Source organism: Callorhinchus milii, unplaced genomic scaffold, assembly GCF_018977255.1.
Source record: "Callorhinchus milii isolate IMCB2004 unplaced genomic scaffold, IMCB_Cmil_1.0 Scaffold9, whole genome shotgun sequence".
NCBI lineage: Eukaryota > Metazoa > Chordata > Chondrichthyes > Chimaeriformes > Callorhinchidae > Callorhinchus > Callorhinchus milii.
Window position 1 is genome coordinate 15,986,689 of NW_024704750.1, and position 16,132 is coordinate 16,002,820.

The 16,132-nt window shown below is 37.4% G+C and overlaps 1 protein-coding gene across 5 annotated transcripts in view; it reads right to left on the reverse strand.

The window, feature by feature from the left end:
* The window catches only part of ktn1 (kinectin 1), a 58,264-nt gene that overhangs the window by 8,525 nt on the left and 33,607 nt on the right, over window positions 1–16,132 (reverse strand). For 3 of the 5 annotated variants that reach the window (XM_007893287.2, XM_007893286.2, XM_042337926.1), the window contains exons 15-35: window positions 15,160–15,228; window positions 14,322–14,359; window positions 14,147–14,237; window positions 13,217–13,285; window positions 12,423–12,460; window positions 12,251–12,341; window positions 12,073–12,141; window positions 11,285–11,322; window positions 11,117–11,207; window positions 9,490–9,558; window positions 8,363–8,391; window positions 8,184–8,274; window positions 7,856–7,924; window positions 6,565–6,602; window positions 6,399–6,489; window positions 6,230–6,298; window positions 5,062–5,099; window positions 3,781–3,871; window positions 2,162–2,248; window positions 1,428–1,517; window positions 906–983 (exon numbers count right to left, since the gene is read on the reverse strand). In XM_007893287.2, coding sequence (XP_007891478.2) covers window positions 906–983; window positions 1,428–1,517; window positions 2,162–2,248; window positions 3,781–3,871; window positions 5,062–5,099; window positions 6,230–6,298; window positions 6,399–6,489; window positions 6,565–6,602; window positions 7,856–7,924; window positions 8,184–8,274; window positions 8,363–8,391; window positions 9,490–9,558; window positions 11,117–11,207; window positions 11,285–11,322; window positions 12,073–12,141; window positions 12,251–12,341; window positions 12,423–12,460; window positions 13,217–13,285; window positions 14,147–14,237; window positions 14,322–14,359; window positions 15,160–15,228 — 1,434 coding nt within the window. The remainder of the gene's footprint in view (window positions 1–905; window positions 984–1,427; window positions 1,518–2,161; window positions 2,249–3,780; window positions 3,872–5,061; window positions 5,100–6,229; window positions 6,299–6,398; window positions 6,490–6,564; window positions 6,603–7,855; window positions 7,925–8,183; window positions 8,275–8,362; window positions 8,392–9,489; window positions 9,559–11,116; window positions 11,208–11,284; window positions 11,323–12,072; window positions 12,142–12,250; window positions 12,342–12,422; window positions 12,461–13,216; window positions 13,286–14,146; window positions 14,238–14,321; window positions 14,360–15,159; window positions 15,229–16,132) is intronic. The other 2 variants (XM_007893289.2, XM_007893288.2) reach the window with 1 other exon arrangement.

Consider the following 16,132-nt stretch of genomic DNA (forward strand, 5'->3'; position numbering starts at 1 on the left):
GGCCGCCCAAAGCATTTAAGACAACATTCATTTCCATTTCAAAATGCTTCAATTACACTCTTATTATGTGTATTTGGAGAAATTCAATTGCTAACATTAATATTTACTCCATGACCCAAATATTCAACCATCTGAGTCATGCTCAGATTTCTCAGCAGAAATAGACCCAGAGCAGACATGACCAAATTGCTTACTTATTTAATTTTTTGTTGATTTTTGAAAGTGCAATGAAATATTAAAAAAATTCAGGTAGTGTTGCAAGTTAGATGCAGAATGAAGTTCCCCTCAACTCTATCCAAACATACCTCACTCAGCCAAGCCCTCAGAGGACGCAGGACACCCACATGTACATTTTTGTCTCCAATTTTTCACAGCAGTCACCCAAACGGCCTTACAAACTAGCACGGTTGTTTAGCACTACAGGCCTGAGATCACTGGTAAAAATGCACAAATCACTGGCTCCAAACATACAGGGAGATTTCCCTCCACAATGTCAGTGCAGGGGCAGTCTGGACAGCGCATTTGCTCACGTTAACTTACGGATTTCCTGATAGCCTGGTCAGAAACAGCATTTAATAAACTATCCACTTAGGACAAAAGCAGTGCAAACATTTGTTAGTTATATTGACTTGAATGTTCAGTTTTTCTTTAACCACAATTTCAAATAATGTATAATCTGGTACTTAATTGCACTCTCATCACTACATGCTGCCAGCAACGTGCTTTCCAATAGGATTCCCATTTTACTCAATGCTATGTTTATCTTATTCTTGTAAATGGATTAGATGTGATATGGCACGTAGAGCAATGAAAACATTCAGTGTAATTAATCTAAGGTGGAAAGTAATCTCTTGCATTGGATATTCTTGTCCAGTGTACACCATAACAACTCTGAATATGCAAACCATTTTTCCTTCTTTGTGCTTCTCAGATAAAGCCTTATGTGCCTGACGTTCGAATGCCTCCATCCAATCAGAATAATCCTGTGGTAAAGTCAGAAGACACTGAATTAAACCATTTTTCTGCTTTTCTGCTTAACCAGTTATTTTAATCACACTAGGTTTCATACATCAATACAAGACTAACACAAGTGGTTGATATCAAAGTGTTAGCGAGCAGTTTTGAGCAGCTACTCTCAAACACTAACCTTAAAATGCAAACCAAACAAATGAGGGTGCTTATAAAATGCTAAGATTGCAGAATATTTGGCAGACTTAAGAAAATGTAATAAGCACACACAGGATTTACAGACACCCTTAATTTAAGATTTAAAAATACAGGCTCCAAAGCAAACAAAAGACCTCAGGCGGAGTCAAAATAAGTGATCTAAGTTACATTCTTTGTTCCATTCTAACCCACTGTGGTAAAAAAAACTCCACGATTTTCACATTTGATACAACGTAAACACTTTATTAACAAAAAATTACCAAGTTGGACGACACAGACACCCTTGGAAACAGCTTTCGCAGCATTTCTTTTGTCTCTGACCGGAGGGCGGCAACTTGCTGACTGCTCTCCTGTTCCAAGAAAAACACACATCTGGATGTTAGAATGTGCATCCTTAAAAGCACATACTCCTAAAGTGGCTGGCTAGCAAGCAAGCAGTGGCGCAAGCACACTGGTGTACCAACATGCCATGCCACAAGCAACAGGGAAGTTGGATTTGAGCTTTTGAGATTTCTTGAATCTGGGAATCTGGGAAATATTGAGCAGAAAAATTACTCCCCCCCCCCCCCCCCATGGAGATACGGGGAGGAGGAACAAGACCAACTCGCTATTCACCCCCTTTTGTACAGCTTCTAGTAGTAGCTGGTTAAAGAGCTACATTGGCAGAGGCCTGAAGGCAGGTTGGCTGACTGTTCGTGGGGTACAGAGAATGGCATGGGAGAAGACAGGGAGAATCAAATAGTGAAGGGGGGGTTGGGAAGAAGAGAAGAGAAAGGAACAAAAACTGGCAAGCAAAACAGCATCAGAGAATCAATCATCTGTTAAGTTTAAAACAAGACACACAAAAAACATGCACAACACGAGAAATTAAAACACCACAAGCAAAAGTGCAGAAAGATTAGATGTAAAAAAAAGTCTAAATTTTAAATGTTTTCAATTTTCAGATTGCAGCAGAAGTTATCTACTGTACAAAATTTTCCACGTGTATTACAACCTTGGCTGTCTTGTTCACTTTATCCTGCAACAGTTTTTCAGTTGATGTCAATGCTTCCATTGCTTTCCAGTTTTTCTCCCGAAGTTCCTAATTATTTTTAGAAACAACCATTTCAGTTCACCAGAGATATTTTGTAAGGAGTTTACAATTTTTTTTTTGAGGCGTTAAATGTATTCTGGGAATTAAGAATGGTGATTTCAATGACTAAAAAAAAATCTTCATTCCAATTGTTTGAGAGGACAAAGCTGGGAAATAATTTTACATCTTCTGTTGAAGAAAGGATATACATAGTAAGAAAAAAAATTGGGAAACACTATAGACTTGCATGGTTCCACTGGTGCCAAATCCAAGGCAATAGTCTGTAGCACAGATCAAGACATAAGTGGAGTGAGGACAGTACATAAGACAAGAGAAAAGCACCAAAACAAAGATCACAAATGCAGAAGACCTTCCCAGGAACCCATTATTTGGGAGTCAGCCAAAGTGCATTGCAACAAAGATTGCAGGAGTTCCCATTCTGTATTCGAAGATGGTAATATTCTGGCTCAATAAACACTTCAGTGTTTTCTAAGCAGTTTAAAGCTCCTCCCAACCACACACACAGACCCGAATACACTCAGAGCAACGTTTACAGCACTGTGAATATGACTATAATCTCTGCAGCTCAGTATATTAAGTTCCTGAAGGGCCCAATCTTCAAGGAGTTAAGATAGAACAGATTGGCCAATGAAAGTACACATTGTGCAGATTCCTTGCAACAGAACAAAATGACCCATCACTAATATTCTGGCTCAATAAACACTTCAGTGATATTTTCTGGCCCTATTGGTACAGAGGAATTATCTTTAAATCGGATTGTGTGTTTACAGCAACTCATGTACCAATAAGAAAACTTTCAGAAATCTTTCTGCATGAACCTGTTGTTCACCTGTTGTAAATCCTTTGTAGAGAACTAAGCCAGAAAGGTGGAAAGTTCTTAAGCAAATTTCGTATTCGTACACAATTCCACAAAAATGAGCAAACCAGTTTTGGAAAATACAACTGCATTTCTCTTCTCTCTAAGAATCGGCTATTCATTGGGCCCAAGAACAGTAAGTGCCCTGTCCCAAGTGTGCAACTTCAAATATTGACTTTAAAATTCATATTTAAATGTTTGTGACTTCCTCTTCACCTTGTCCTCCGCCCTCTCCCACATGTAGCATCACCCTCGCCTCACCCTCACTGGATCACCCACATATACACTGGATCACCTTGCCTTCCTCACGCAATGCATTATACCCAATTCATTCTCAGTTGTCCAATGGCAACTCAGTCCAGAAATATTTGGTACACCAATCTCAATCCTGCTTTAACCATTTTTTCTTCTTTGAATTGGGTCAATCAATCCCCCCACCCAATACAATGATAAGTTCTGACACCTGTAGGAATAAATCACTGTAATTTCCCCCCTTCAATTGTTCTGTACTATATACATATATATATATTACACACATATACACACACAAAAATTCAATACTTAAGCAGCATCTGGTGTAACAAGAGGTCACTTTGAAGATAAAGCCTCAATGATTACACATGACATGGCTGTCCACAAAGCCATGTACTTGAATCATATTTACATTGTTTTTCTTCCTTTGATGTTCAACATCTGCTTTTAGTGATTCATTATTTTGCTGCAAAGTAGTTAGCTCTTGATCCTTATCGCCCAATCTAAAAGTTAAGAAAAAAAACATGCGGTGAAATTTGAGGGATTCCTCCACACAAGTATTTGTCAATCGACATTATACCATGGTACGGATATGTACTTACAGGCAGGAGCATTTTTAGATCAAGTGACCTACTTTTAAACATTCCTCTCCCTACAACAAAATTTACAGCTCTGTTCCATTTAGCTTTTAACTGCTCTTTAGGGCAGGATACAGATATGCAACCAAAGGAATTTGTCCCGAGGATTACTAACAAAACTAATCTATAAACCAGACTGTGCCATTTTAAAATGCATCTCCAAAGCCACGTGTTCATAGTATCCTGACCAGTGAAAGGATATTCCACTAGAGAAGGTATCATTTTGTAGACTTCCATTGTAGAAACCATCATTCCAAAGTGCAGGGGGAAAAAAAGTAATCCTTCAATTATAATGCTATAATTATTCTAAGTATTTTTTTCACTGCTTATGTTGCACACAAATAGAATTTACTAAGTGCAACCAATGTATGCTGGGTAACCTGGAAGTCCATAATGGTCTCTTCTGCAGTGGAATATCCTTTCACTGGTCAGGATACTGTGAGCACATAGCTTTGCAGATGGGTGCAAGCTCATTTTCTAAATCTCAGAATCACAAGGATAATAATAATAACTTTCATTTGATATAGCACCTTATCACGTCATTGAGACATCTCAAAAGAGCTTCATGAATACATTCTAAAGTGGACTGACTAAAACATTTCAGTGTCAAAGTTTCTTCCAAGTTTGGGGTTAATACATTATTACAAAGAGCAGTATTTTGCTCAGCGCTCAGCCAAATTTTTAAACTACCTACAAATATTTAATCTTCTACTCAGAAATTTAGTGCATCAATATCCTCGAACACTGGATAGGTTGTGACCAGGTAATCCAATGTACAGAATTTGCTCTATACACAAACCAAAAAATATTTTCCTTTCATTAAAACGAATTCAGGCATTTGGGTGCTAAGATTTTATGCCACAGAATAACATGCAAGTTTTTATCTAACATTCTCCATTCAGAGTTTTCAGCAGATACTGCACTATTTCGGTCTTGACAAGAGCAAGGCTTACATAAAGTCTAGCCCTGATCAAACGTTTTGTATTAAAATTAATCTATAACAACACAAGTTTAACAAGTATATTACGGAAAGAGTGGCTGTGTGGCCCACTTACACATTCAGTAGAAGTTCACTCTTGAGAAGTTCACCTTCCTGTTTCAAAGAAACAGAAGTGAATTAAACCAAATCCAAATTCCAACATAAAAACATTAGCATTGCATCAAAATATTAGTGTCAGTAACACTCTTGAAGTTCAATCAGACGCAACTTGCAAAAAGTTCTGTTCGCACAATGTCAGGATTGTTGAAAAGGATGAACTTTTACATAATTCGGGACAAATTAATTCAGATGAGCAGGGCTCTTTATACAAATGCTGTGCGCAATTGGCTACTACATTTCACCCACAAAATGCAGTCAATTCATTTTACAGTATACTCTGTGAAGCGCTTTGAGATGTCTTGAAGACATGATAAAGAACTATATCAGATGCAAGGATTATTATTATTATATTCATTCACACAGCAAGCCTTGTGGAACCATGATATCCATTTGCAGTTCACATGCCAGTTTCATGCTTGCCTTCTAATATTGGTTTGACTTTCTAAAAATAGGTCTGGTGAAGTATAGCTTTGTAAAAATAGCTAGTGCAAAGATACTGACATATGTAGAGCATGAAATGAACAGACATAACAGGGTCTGGGGAATTCAATGTGGCTGGTCAGCTCTGCATATGATTTTCCAGTCGTCAGACTTCGTTTTAGTTTTGCATAATCAAAAAGGCTCTCAAGCTGAATGGAGATTGTAAGAAGACAGCAATATTCATTGGGTATGTTCAAATGGGATTATTTGAAGTCTTTAATTGTCTTTTGAACATAATGCCATTGTGAAACAAATGTAGAAAGTTAAAATGCTCCAAGGTGATTAATTGGACTATGCATGAATCACAATTGCAGAAAGACAATAATAAAAGCATTTAATATAGCGCCTTATCACATCTTTGAGACATCTTAAAGCGCTTCACAGAATATACCGTGAAGTGAACTGTATATTTTGTGGGTGACACGTGGCAGCCAATTGCACACAGCAGAGTCCCACAAACAGACATGGATTGAGTGATCAAATTATTATTATTTTGTTTAAGGGATTATTACTCTCGGAAAAAGCGATCCGCCCATTGACTAACAACCAAGTTGCTAGTTACTGCTAGGTAAACAGAGGCGCGTGGAGTAAGGAAACTTTTCTAACTAAAAAAAAACTATTTTGCAGGCGAAAACAAGTCTTACCTGCTCTGCAACTTTATTGTGCAACTCCTGAATCTCAATTTTCAATATTGTGTTTTCATGGGCCACACTCTTTTTTAAACAAAAAGAGCAAATTAACATTTTGAAGCTTTTAAAACTTTTTTTTATATAAAAGATACCATCACGGCTCTTCCAGCACTTTACAGGTTACCTGCATTTCGCTCACAATGCCAGTGGATTCTTTACTACTATCTTCCAGAGCAACCTTCAAAGAGTAAACTTCTTTTTCTTTCTTCCCAATCCTGTAACCAAAACGCCAGTTATTTAATATGCCTGTTCCTGATCGGGAAATAGTATGACACACCAAGCATACTTACATATTCTCAAGCTCTTTCACATTTGATTCAGCAGAAATCTAAGGGTTTAGAAGGAACCTCAGTGTTACCAAGCAGAAAGAATAATTTATTCAAATACCTGAACTTTTTTTTCAGATAAGACACCTTCAAAATATTAAGACAAACTGCTAATATTACAACCTGCTAGAATAATGTTGCAGACTAAAATATTACTAAACAATAACCTTGACAGAATCTCAAGAAACTGCTTTAATGAAGAATTTCAATAGAATCACTGTAGCCTATAAAGATCATGGAATCAACATTTTCCACTTATCACTTTAAAAATCCTTTATTCTTAGCTTTGAAACTTCTCTCTCTCTACGGATCAATTTACAGAGTGGAGGTACTGTGAGCAGCAAAAAGGAATTATTTCGTTCTTCATTTAGATTTGGGTAAAAGCAAGATTGAAAGCATTAACTGAAGTTGTACCTCACGCAGTACATGACAATTTGGCACCTCAGGTATACTTTGTACACAAGTGTTGAGTATAACAGCAATGAACTCTGAACAAACATACATTATAACTAGTTTCATTTCTGAGGAGCATGCGGGGGAGGAAAACCCTACAAGTTGACAGAGTGGAGAGAAAAAAAAAGTAATTTTCATCCAGGATTAGGATCATAAAATGTTTTAAAATTTCAGCAATACTTGATATTGTTGCTGAAATTTTAAAATTGTATTACTTGATATTACAGAACCAAATTCCAGAATGGTTACCAGTTCTAGCTTGATGAAAAGGGTATTATTTTGTTGCATTCCAAACGATAATCTAATTTTTTTCAAAAAGTAAAAGGGTGATAGGCATTCGGAACAAACCATCCATATAGGCCAGTGCTGGCCAAACTACAGCCAGCAAAAAGCGCTGAGTTCCAAGTCCCAACATAGGGCTTGAACCGATAACCATCCGACTCAGAGCAGAGAGCGCTACCAACTGAGCAAGAGGACACAAATTGGATGGTAGTCCACATCAAATCTACTCTTGCCTGAAAAGACTACATTATTACAAGCACCATGTAAAATGCACTGTCCATCACAAAATGACAAATTGATGCTGCTAAATTACACATCTTTAGGTGTATTATGGGTTGTGGGTCATTTACGACAGGTTTTGCTCACAAAGTATACGGTCACTGCACTTTACAGTATATTCTGTGAAGCCCTTTGAGACGTCTCGAAGACGCGATAAGGCGCTCTATCAAATGTAATTTTTATTATTATTTGTGTTCTGTTCAACAAAAATAAAGCAATTTGTTAATCATGAGCCTATTACCTGATCAGCTTTCTGATGCTGAGCAATTTGAACTTTCTTCTGGAGTGTCTCAATTTCTTCTTGCAATGCCTTGATGTGACGGCAAAAAAAAAAAGCATTGAACAGATGGCAATAAGTGAATGGGTGTGAATCATACACACAAGCTGCATGTTATCATTGCATGAACTATTCTACAGCATGTGCCCCCCCCCGTGACTATTTTATGCACATGCAATGCAACCTGCTGGCCAGGCCACAAATTGACCACCCATGCATGGCAGCATTTCACAGCAGCAAAGTCTAATGTGAAAATCGTGGTGAGGGAAGTAAAAATTAATTTAAAAAATACCTTAATTGTTTGTTGATGGTTTACAACTTCAGACAATTCCACTTCCAATTGGCCTTCAACATTATTGATTTTTCTTTCCTGCTCAAAAACACTAGGGAGTGGTGGAAACATCTGGATTAACACACATGTGTTGCACAGAATTTTTAAAATAAATTAATTAAACATTTCAAACAACTTACGTTTCTTGCAGTTCTTCCGCCAGTGAGACCTAAACAAACAAAACCTTATTACGCCAAGAACATCTGAAGTAAATACATTTGCCATAACAGCTTTCCACACACTGCATGTCTTACCCAAGCACTACACATAAAATATAAGTGATGCAGAGGGAGTGTTGTGCAATAACTTCACAAGTGAACAATTTCAATTTTGTGAGGTCCCATGATTCTCACCTACATATTAAAAAGTCCCCGACTATTCTGCATAATAGCAAGGTTGGAGGGAGAATTGTTAAATTCCTTAAAGGCAATACAATGCGCAGTGTGCTAACTGAATCATTTTAAGGAACTGTGCTCCTCGATAAACGAGGCTTTATAAACGAAGCTTGAGATTAGTTACCAAAGGGGGCTGCATTAAACATTACTGAAATCTTTGGAGATTCAAATATATGAATATAGGTCTCCAATTTTTAATCATTACCTAAATAACATATACGTAGGTTACTTTAAGATACAGTCCTCAGTTACTGAATTCTTTCTTTGCATCATAATCAAGATAATGTCAGTGATGTGTACATCACAGGGCACATAGTCATTCCACACCATACTAAACTCCCCAATATTTTCCCCCCACCCCGAGAACAAATGACAAGCAGTCAATTTAACAAAACTGCTGTCAAATAAAGGAACTCAATTCCATCTACAAAAAAATACTATCAGGTCGAACTATCTCAAAGCTATGAAACTCCATGTTGGTGACAGACGCCAACTAGTTTTAAAAAAACAGATTGGATAGGACTGACCAGAATTAAAATTGGAAGTTTGCTTTTACAGTGGAGCAATTTCAATCATTGAAGCAATGCCGTATTAATACTGAATAGCATGGTATTGCATCCAATCATGCTGGCTACCACATATCTGTTAAGTAGCCCCCCCACCCGACCCCCTTCAAGAGATAGTAGGGTGGGATTTTTATACTCTACTGAGCGCCAGTCTAAAAACCGAGTTTGAAGACCTAATGTGGGCCTTCAACCCTCAACCTTTTGACCCAATAATGCTACTAATTGAGCCAGGGAAGGGACGGACAGCTGTAATATAGTCAAGTGAAATCACAACTGGGAATGAGACAGAATACAAGCATATATTACCTGGCTCTCCATTTGATACCGTAATTCAGTAATTTGTAGTATCACCTTCTCATTTCGTTCCTCAAGGTCCTTTTTAAAAAAAGTTAAAAGAACTAGTCACTCACAAAATTCACTCAAGAAGGGACACAAAAATAATTCTCAAAGGATGCCAGACATACAAATATTATTGTGAAATAGAGAACCATTTGAAAAACCACCTTTTACTATACAAAAGATTTCCTTTTAGTGTACACAGACTGACTTTATAATTGTTTTATAACAACTCTGAACAATTAAGTCACTAAGTTTGTTCCATACTAAAAATGGCCAAACAGAAAAATGTAACAAATCCCATTGAGTATAATCTACTTTTAAGTTTGGTTAAAATTTAAAATGCTATAAATTCTTGATCATATGAAAAGATCTATGTCTAGTTACATGGCGAACCATTTTAGTTTTAGAGTGCCTAATAATTAGGATATGGGAAGCACTGCTGGGAGCAATTGTTGAGATAGAATCCATATCAGATTTCAAAAGGAAACTAGAAAAATATCTGAAAGGGAGAAGACAACATATGGGAAAAAAGGGCAAGTAACTGAAGTGAAAGGATTGCTCTTAAAAGAGCCAGCAAAGATCCAATGAAAGTCAAAAGGCCTTTTTCTGTGCTTCAAATTTCTAGAGAAGGTCCTATCGTGGTGTCATACAACGGAGCCCTTCCAGCCAGAGTCAGCAATCACAGCCACAGACCCGCAATATTGCAGCCATGTTATTGTGGGAACTATAGGAATTTACAACACACAAGACAGCCATTGGCTCATCGTGTCTGTGCCGACTTCAAGAGCAATCCTTTTTAGTCTCACTTATCTGCCCTTTCCCCATACCCCTGTGGCTATCTGTTAGTTGCCTCTTGAAGGCAATATAAATGTTGTCTCAATTACCACTCCTTGCAGTGCCTTCCATATCTTAACTACTCTGTGGTGAAAAAAATTCTTGTTTATTAACCATCTTAAATTGATACCCTCTAGTTACTGAATCACCAACCTGTAGAAATAATTTCTCCCTAATTTCCCCCTTATAGTTTTAAATCAAGACCACCCTCAACTTTCTTTGTTCGAGCAATGAGAGCCATCAACCTGGGCTGTTTTCACAAAGCGCACAGTAATTTGCTCAGTCATACTGAATGAGTACGCTAGAAAGTGGTTCAATTACTCTGGGGGGGGGGGGAAGAGTAGAATGAAAAAAAATTAAACCATAAGTCAACACAATGCCTTGCATAATGATAATCCTTGCATTTGATATAGTGCCTTATCACATCTTCAAGACGTCTCAAAGTGCTTCACAGAATATTCTGTGAAGTGAATTGACTGTATTTTGTGGGCAAAACTCAGCAGCCAATTGTGCACAGCAGTTTGCCACAAACAGTTGTGGATTGAGTAACCAAATTTATTTTTAAGGAATTATTCGATAGTATCGCTAATCAACTAACAACTGGATTCCTACTTACTGCTAGGTAAACAGAGGCGTGTGGAGCAAGGAAACTTTCCTAACATTTCGCCCTGCTGGGAATCTAACCCAGGTCTCACTGGTGAAGCGAGTGCTCTAACCACTGAGCTACAAGACTCCATAATTATAGCACTGAACATCTTACCTGTATTTTAGTTGCCTTGTTTGAAAGTGCTTGTGCACTCTCAGACAACGAGTCTTTCAAAGAATTAACTTCTTGCTCTTTTTTTCTAATTCTGTAAGAATAAAATGCAAGTCAGATAACCTGCATCACTGATTAAACTTGGATTGAACATACTGAGGACATACTCACATATTCTCAGCTTGTTCCAGTTTTGATGCAGTGGAAACCTAGGAGTTCAGAAGTTAAAAGATCAAAATTCAGAGTACCTGAAACTGGTCAGTAATTGCACAGAACTTTTTTAATAAGCAAAATCAATAACAATCATCTTTGGAATTGATATTACGCTTTTCCTGTCAGGTGGACATCTCAAAGTGCTTCACATGATTTACTATAAAGTGTAACGATTATTTTGTAGGCAAATGTCAACGTTACCAACCTCCCAAGAACAAATGAAAAAAAATTAAATGGTTAAAATATCAAATGTAACATGTACATAAAAGGGGTGAATTGGAGCCAAGACTCCAAAGGTCAGCTCAATTCTGATTGGCACCAATTATATAGAATAATCTTTCCATCTGATATGGAACCTCATGTTGTCAAGGTGACTCATTTCAAACTGAAATATAATGACTACTGGTGAGCAAACACCACAGCCAATTTCCCACAACTAGTTCATGAATTGAATAACTTTGTTTTAATAAAACTTGAGGAATTGTTAGGCTGGACAGTGGGAGAAATTCCCTTCTTTTTAAAATAGTTCCATGGGATCTTTAACTTCCACCTGAACAGGCACTCGGAAACCCAGTTTAACTCATTTGAAGGACGGCATCTTCAAATGCAGCACTGCATTTGAGTGTCCACCTAGACCATGATATATTTTTTATATATATTATATATATACATAATATATATACACATGCACAAATAAATAAAACAGCTTATGCTTGGTATGATTGGGTCAGAAAACAATTTCTTACCAATTCAGTTTTCTGAAACTGCGCCTCCTGTCCTTCCTGTTTAAGCATCTCATTATCCTCCTTTAAAGCCTTTGAGGACAAAATAGACCATTTACATCAACACATGAAACAAACCTGCAATCAGCACTTCAAAGAAACTAGGTGAGGCAACACATTGTTGTTATAAATGGAGAAATACCTGGATTTCTCTCTCATTGATTTCCATTTTAATGTTCTCGGCTTCCAACAATTCTTTAGCTGACTGAATCTGTTTATTCTGCTCATCAATGCTGCAGAGATAAACATGCATCAACATACGTGCAAAACCATTGTATAAAAAAATATATAAAAGACCTTGCTATCGTTCTTACGTTTGATGAAGATCTGCCATCAGTGATGAAGAAGAAACCTAAAACATTAAGAGCAGCAAAACACAGGGTATTAATCCAAATCAAATACAGTATTGATACTACAGATAAACTTTAAGAGAGACCAATTTAAGAACATATAACCCCAATTAAAAACATTCAGACCAACTAAAAATTGAGTTAGCAATTAGAATTCTTTTCATTTATTATATAATGGTAAATACCCACTTTCCTCAACTCATTCCAAAAGATAAACAAGTTTCTCAGGTTACACCTAGCTTGTTTACTGGCAGGTTACCAAACACCATCATTTCTACTCAAGGTCCTTGTTTAATGGCTTCACCTTTACTTCTATGGACATAAATCCAAATCTATTTTACCTTTGTTTTCCCTTCTGGAAATAAGCATTCAAGATAGAGGGCAAGTGTTTCTATTGAACACCACCACACAGCTACAAGTAGTTTATACATAACCTCAAATGCAGCACTCACAATTAACATTACAGGAATGATTACAAAAATAGGACATGCCTAACACAATATACCAAGTTTATTTTGATCAGAGGAGAAGCACTTTATTGAGTGTATACACTTTGAATAACAACCGTTTAAAAAAATAAGTTTCCATTACAATGTAAGCAAGGGGTTAATAGATCAATGCAATAACCAGCTTGATTTCTAAATTAAATCTAAGACCAAGTGCAAGTCTGAACCACCAACAAGAAGCTGGATAACATTACAGCACTAAAGATTTATTATTACACCAGTTGGGTTTCACAAAATTAAACTAGACTTTACCTGTGCAGCCTTTTCAATTTCAAGCGCTAGAATCCTTTGCTTTAAAATCCTATTTTCTTTATCCAAGGCCTTTTGGAATGAAAAACAGTAAAAATTTAGTTGTAACGTCACTTTAGGTCAATTCCGAGATATGAAAGTGGCAGAGGAGGAAGGAATACCTTTCAATGTATTTTTAAAAATCTGTCATTTATCTTCACATCATTAATTATTATTGCCAATAACACAAAATGTGGAAGGAAACAATCCCCCTTCCACCCCCACCTCTGTCTGTGGTCATTTAATTGATGACTGTTTTGGGTTAGACTGTACATCAATACTGACTTAGCTGCTCTCAGCGACAAAGTGAGTCAGGGGGCTCTAAAATTAACCTCAACACTCCTGGAGGACCAGGAAAGAGAATTATCTGGGTTTTTGTCATTTGATCTATATCGTATGGCACCTGCAGTAAAATATTGGTAAACATGTGTGGGAACAGGATCGGGAATCAGTTGTGATGCACATCCTTCCTTCTCTCTTCCCCCCAATCCCCACAATCAAACAGCTCATCAACAAGTCACTGCTGTGCATAGATATGTAGCTATTTAGTGAAATAATCAGACCCAGAATAAGGAAGCAACTAAACTCAGGGATCTTGTTCAAAGAAAATGTCTACTATTTTTTTAAAAAATAGCGTTCAATAACATACATGACATCCTCTTTGTTCCCAGTGTGCCAGTTATGACAGGACCATTGTCATAAATTAACTACTCACCCATTTATGGTGCTATGCAGCGTTAAGACAACCCACCCAATGTGGAAAGACAAAGCCAATTGACTCATGGTCAAAGAACTAACACAGTGAAAGAACTCACATTCTCTCCCACATATATTTCAAGCTACAAAAGAGCTGTGTTTAAGCATTGTTCTAGCTTGTTGAAATGCCGGATGTACCTCGATTTCCTCGCCCTTGTTTGCCACTTGAATAAGTCCGGTTTCTAGGAGTTCTTCAACTGTTTTTATTTTTTCATCCCGGTCTTCAATACTGTCAAAAAGTTATAACATGCATCAAACGAGAGCAAGCTTGACAAAATCAGATTAGTATCAAACAAATGGCTAGGTGACTCACCTTTTCTGCATCTGTTCCACCATATATAAAGCTGAAGCCTGGACAAGGAAAAATACATTTGAGAATAGAAATTTGGACTAAAGATTTCAGAACCCTTTTAGGGCAAGAGTTGGTCACTCTACCTTTGTATGTAGCAGGCATTCAGCATGCCGATACACTAAGGGTAATAACCAGAAACATCTGAAAAGCACCAATCCCTTCACCCTAGTATGAACATTTCCTATACTATTCCCACTAGATGGTGAGCTTTGTCTTTCAACTAAAAGCAGGAACTCATCAGTAAAAACTCAGCAACATGTCTCCAAGTGTCCATAGGCTTTAAGATGGGGGGAAGAAGAGTAAAGGAAGCAAGCGGAACTGAAGTGTGGCTCGTCAGGCAAGGAAGAGAAAACTGAGCATAAGTACACATAAATCAAACCATGCTATGAGGAAAGACAAAGCCCATAAAAGTGTGGCAAAAGAACTAATACAGTGAAAGCAAACTTATGGAATGACTGGAGAAAACGTGACCAGCCACAAGTCAGTTACAGGAGACATACCACCTTGTTACAGCACAACTAACAGCAGCACAACCCCTCCCAGGCCATGCACAAAAGCTGCATTATTTCCCCAAGGAACCTTTCTCAATCCACCAGCTAAAGATAAAGGACCCAGCCACTGGTTCCTTTTGCCACAAGAATATTAATGCACTGCACATGATGGTCAAGTAGTCTAGACGAGCTTTCTACTAAAAGTATTTCCATAATTAAGTACTCAAATTTACTCAAATGTAAACCACTGGACAAGAGTGATGAGATGTAGTATTTCTTTAACTGCAAGGGTTATTATCAAAACCTACCTGTTCAGATGTTTGAGCCTGCAGCTTTTGTATTTCATTTGTCAAAGTTCTGTTCGCTTTCTGTAGATTCTTAAATGGTAATAAAAGCAGATTTCAAAATTGCATAACATATATAAATAAAATCACAATATCTATAATAAACAATCTGCATTTCGTACAGCACCTTGTCTTGACAATGAGATATCTCAAAGCATCTCACAGGATGTCATTGTGAGGTGTATTGACAACCTGCAGGTGAACGTTGCAAGCAATTGCACATAATTATATCCCACAAACCGCCATGGAATGAGTGACAACGTATTTGGGAGATTGTTGGCCAGGACACCAGGAGAACTCTCTTTTCTTTTCAAGTAGTGCCATGGGATCATTAAATTCCACCTCAATGGGCAGTTCGGGACCTCGTTTAACTTCTCATCTGAAGGACAGCCCCACTGATAATGTAGGACTCCCCAGTACTGCACTGGAATGTCAGACAATGTGAGCTCAAAAGTCCAAACACGGGACCTGAATCCATAACTTTTGACATGAAAGGCAAGCAGAGCTACCAATTGAGCCAGGCTGACACACACCAAGCAGCTCCTACCCCATTATTATGCAAACCTGTCTGCAATATAGAAACTGCTTCTGAATTCTGTGCTTTTATTATTCATAACCTATATCCAAGCTGCTGGTAACAGCTCAGGCAGCTTCATGCCATCAAGTATGGCACAGTTCACTTAGTATCTAAACTTTCAAGACTTGATCAATGAACAAATTTTGAAAAGAACTAGCCTGGAATCCTAACAAGTTTCCTTAAAACGCTATCCAACATCCCAAGTGATTTTGTGTTTGATTATGCCATTTTGTTATTTTAGTGTCATGACAGAAACAAGCTTACAATGGAGAAAAAGAAATTCAACCTTAAAGAACAAAATAAATTTTAGAACACAAATTAGTAGTAGTCACACAAGTCAGATTGTGCTAATTGAATCAC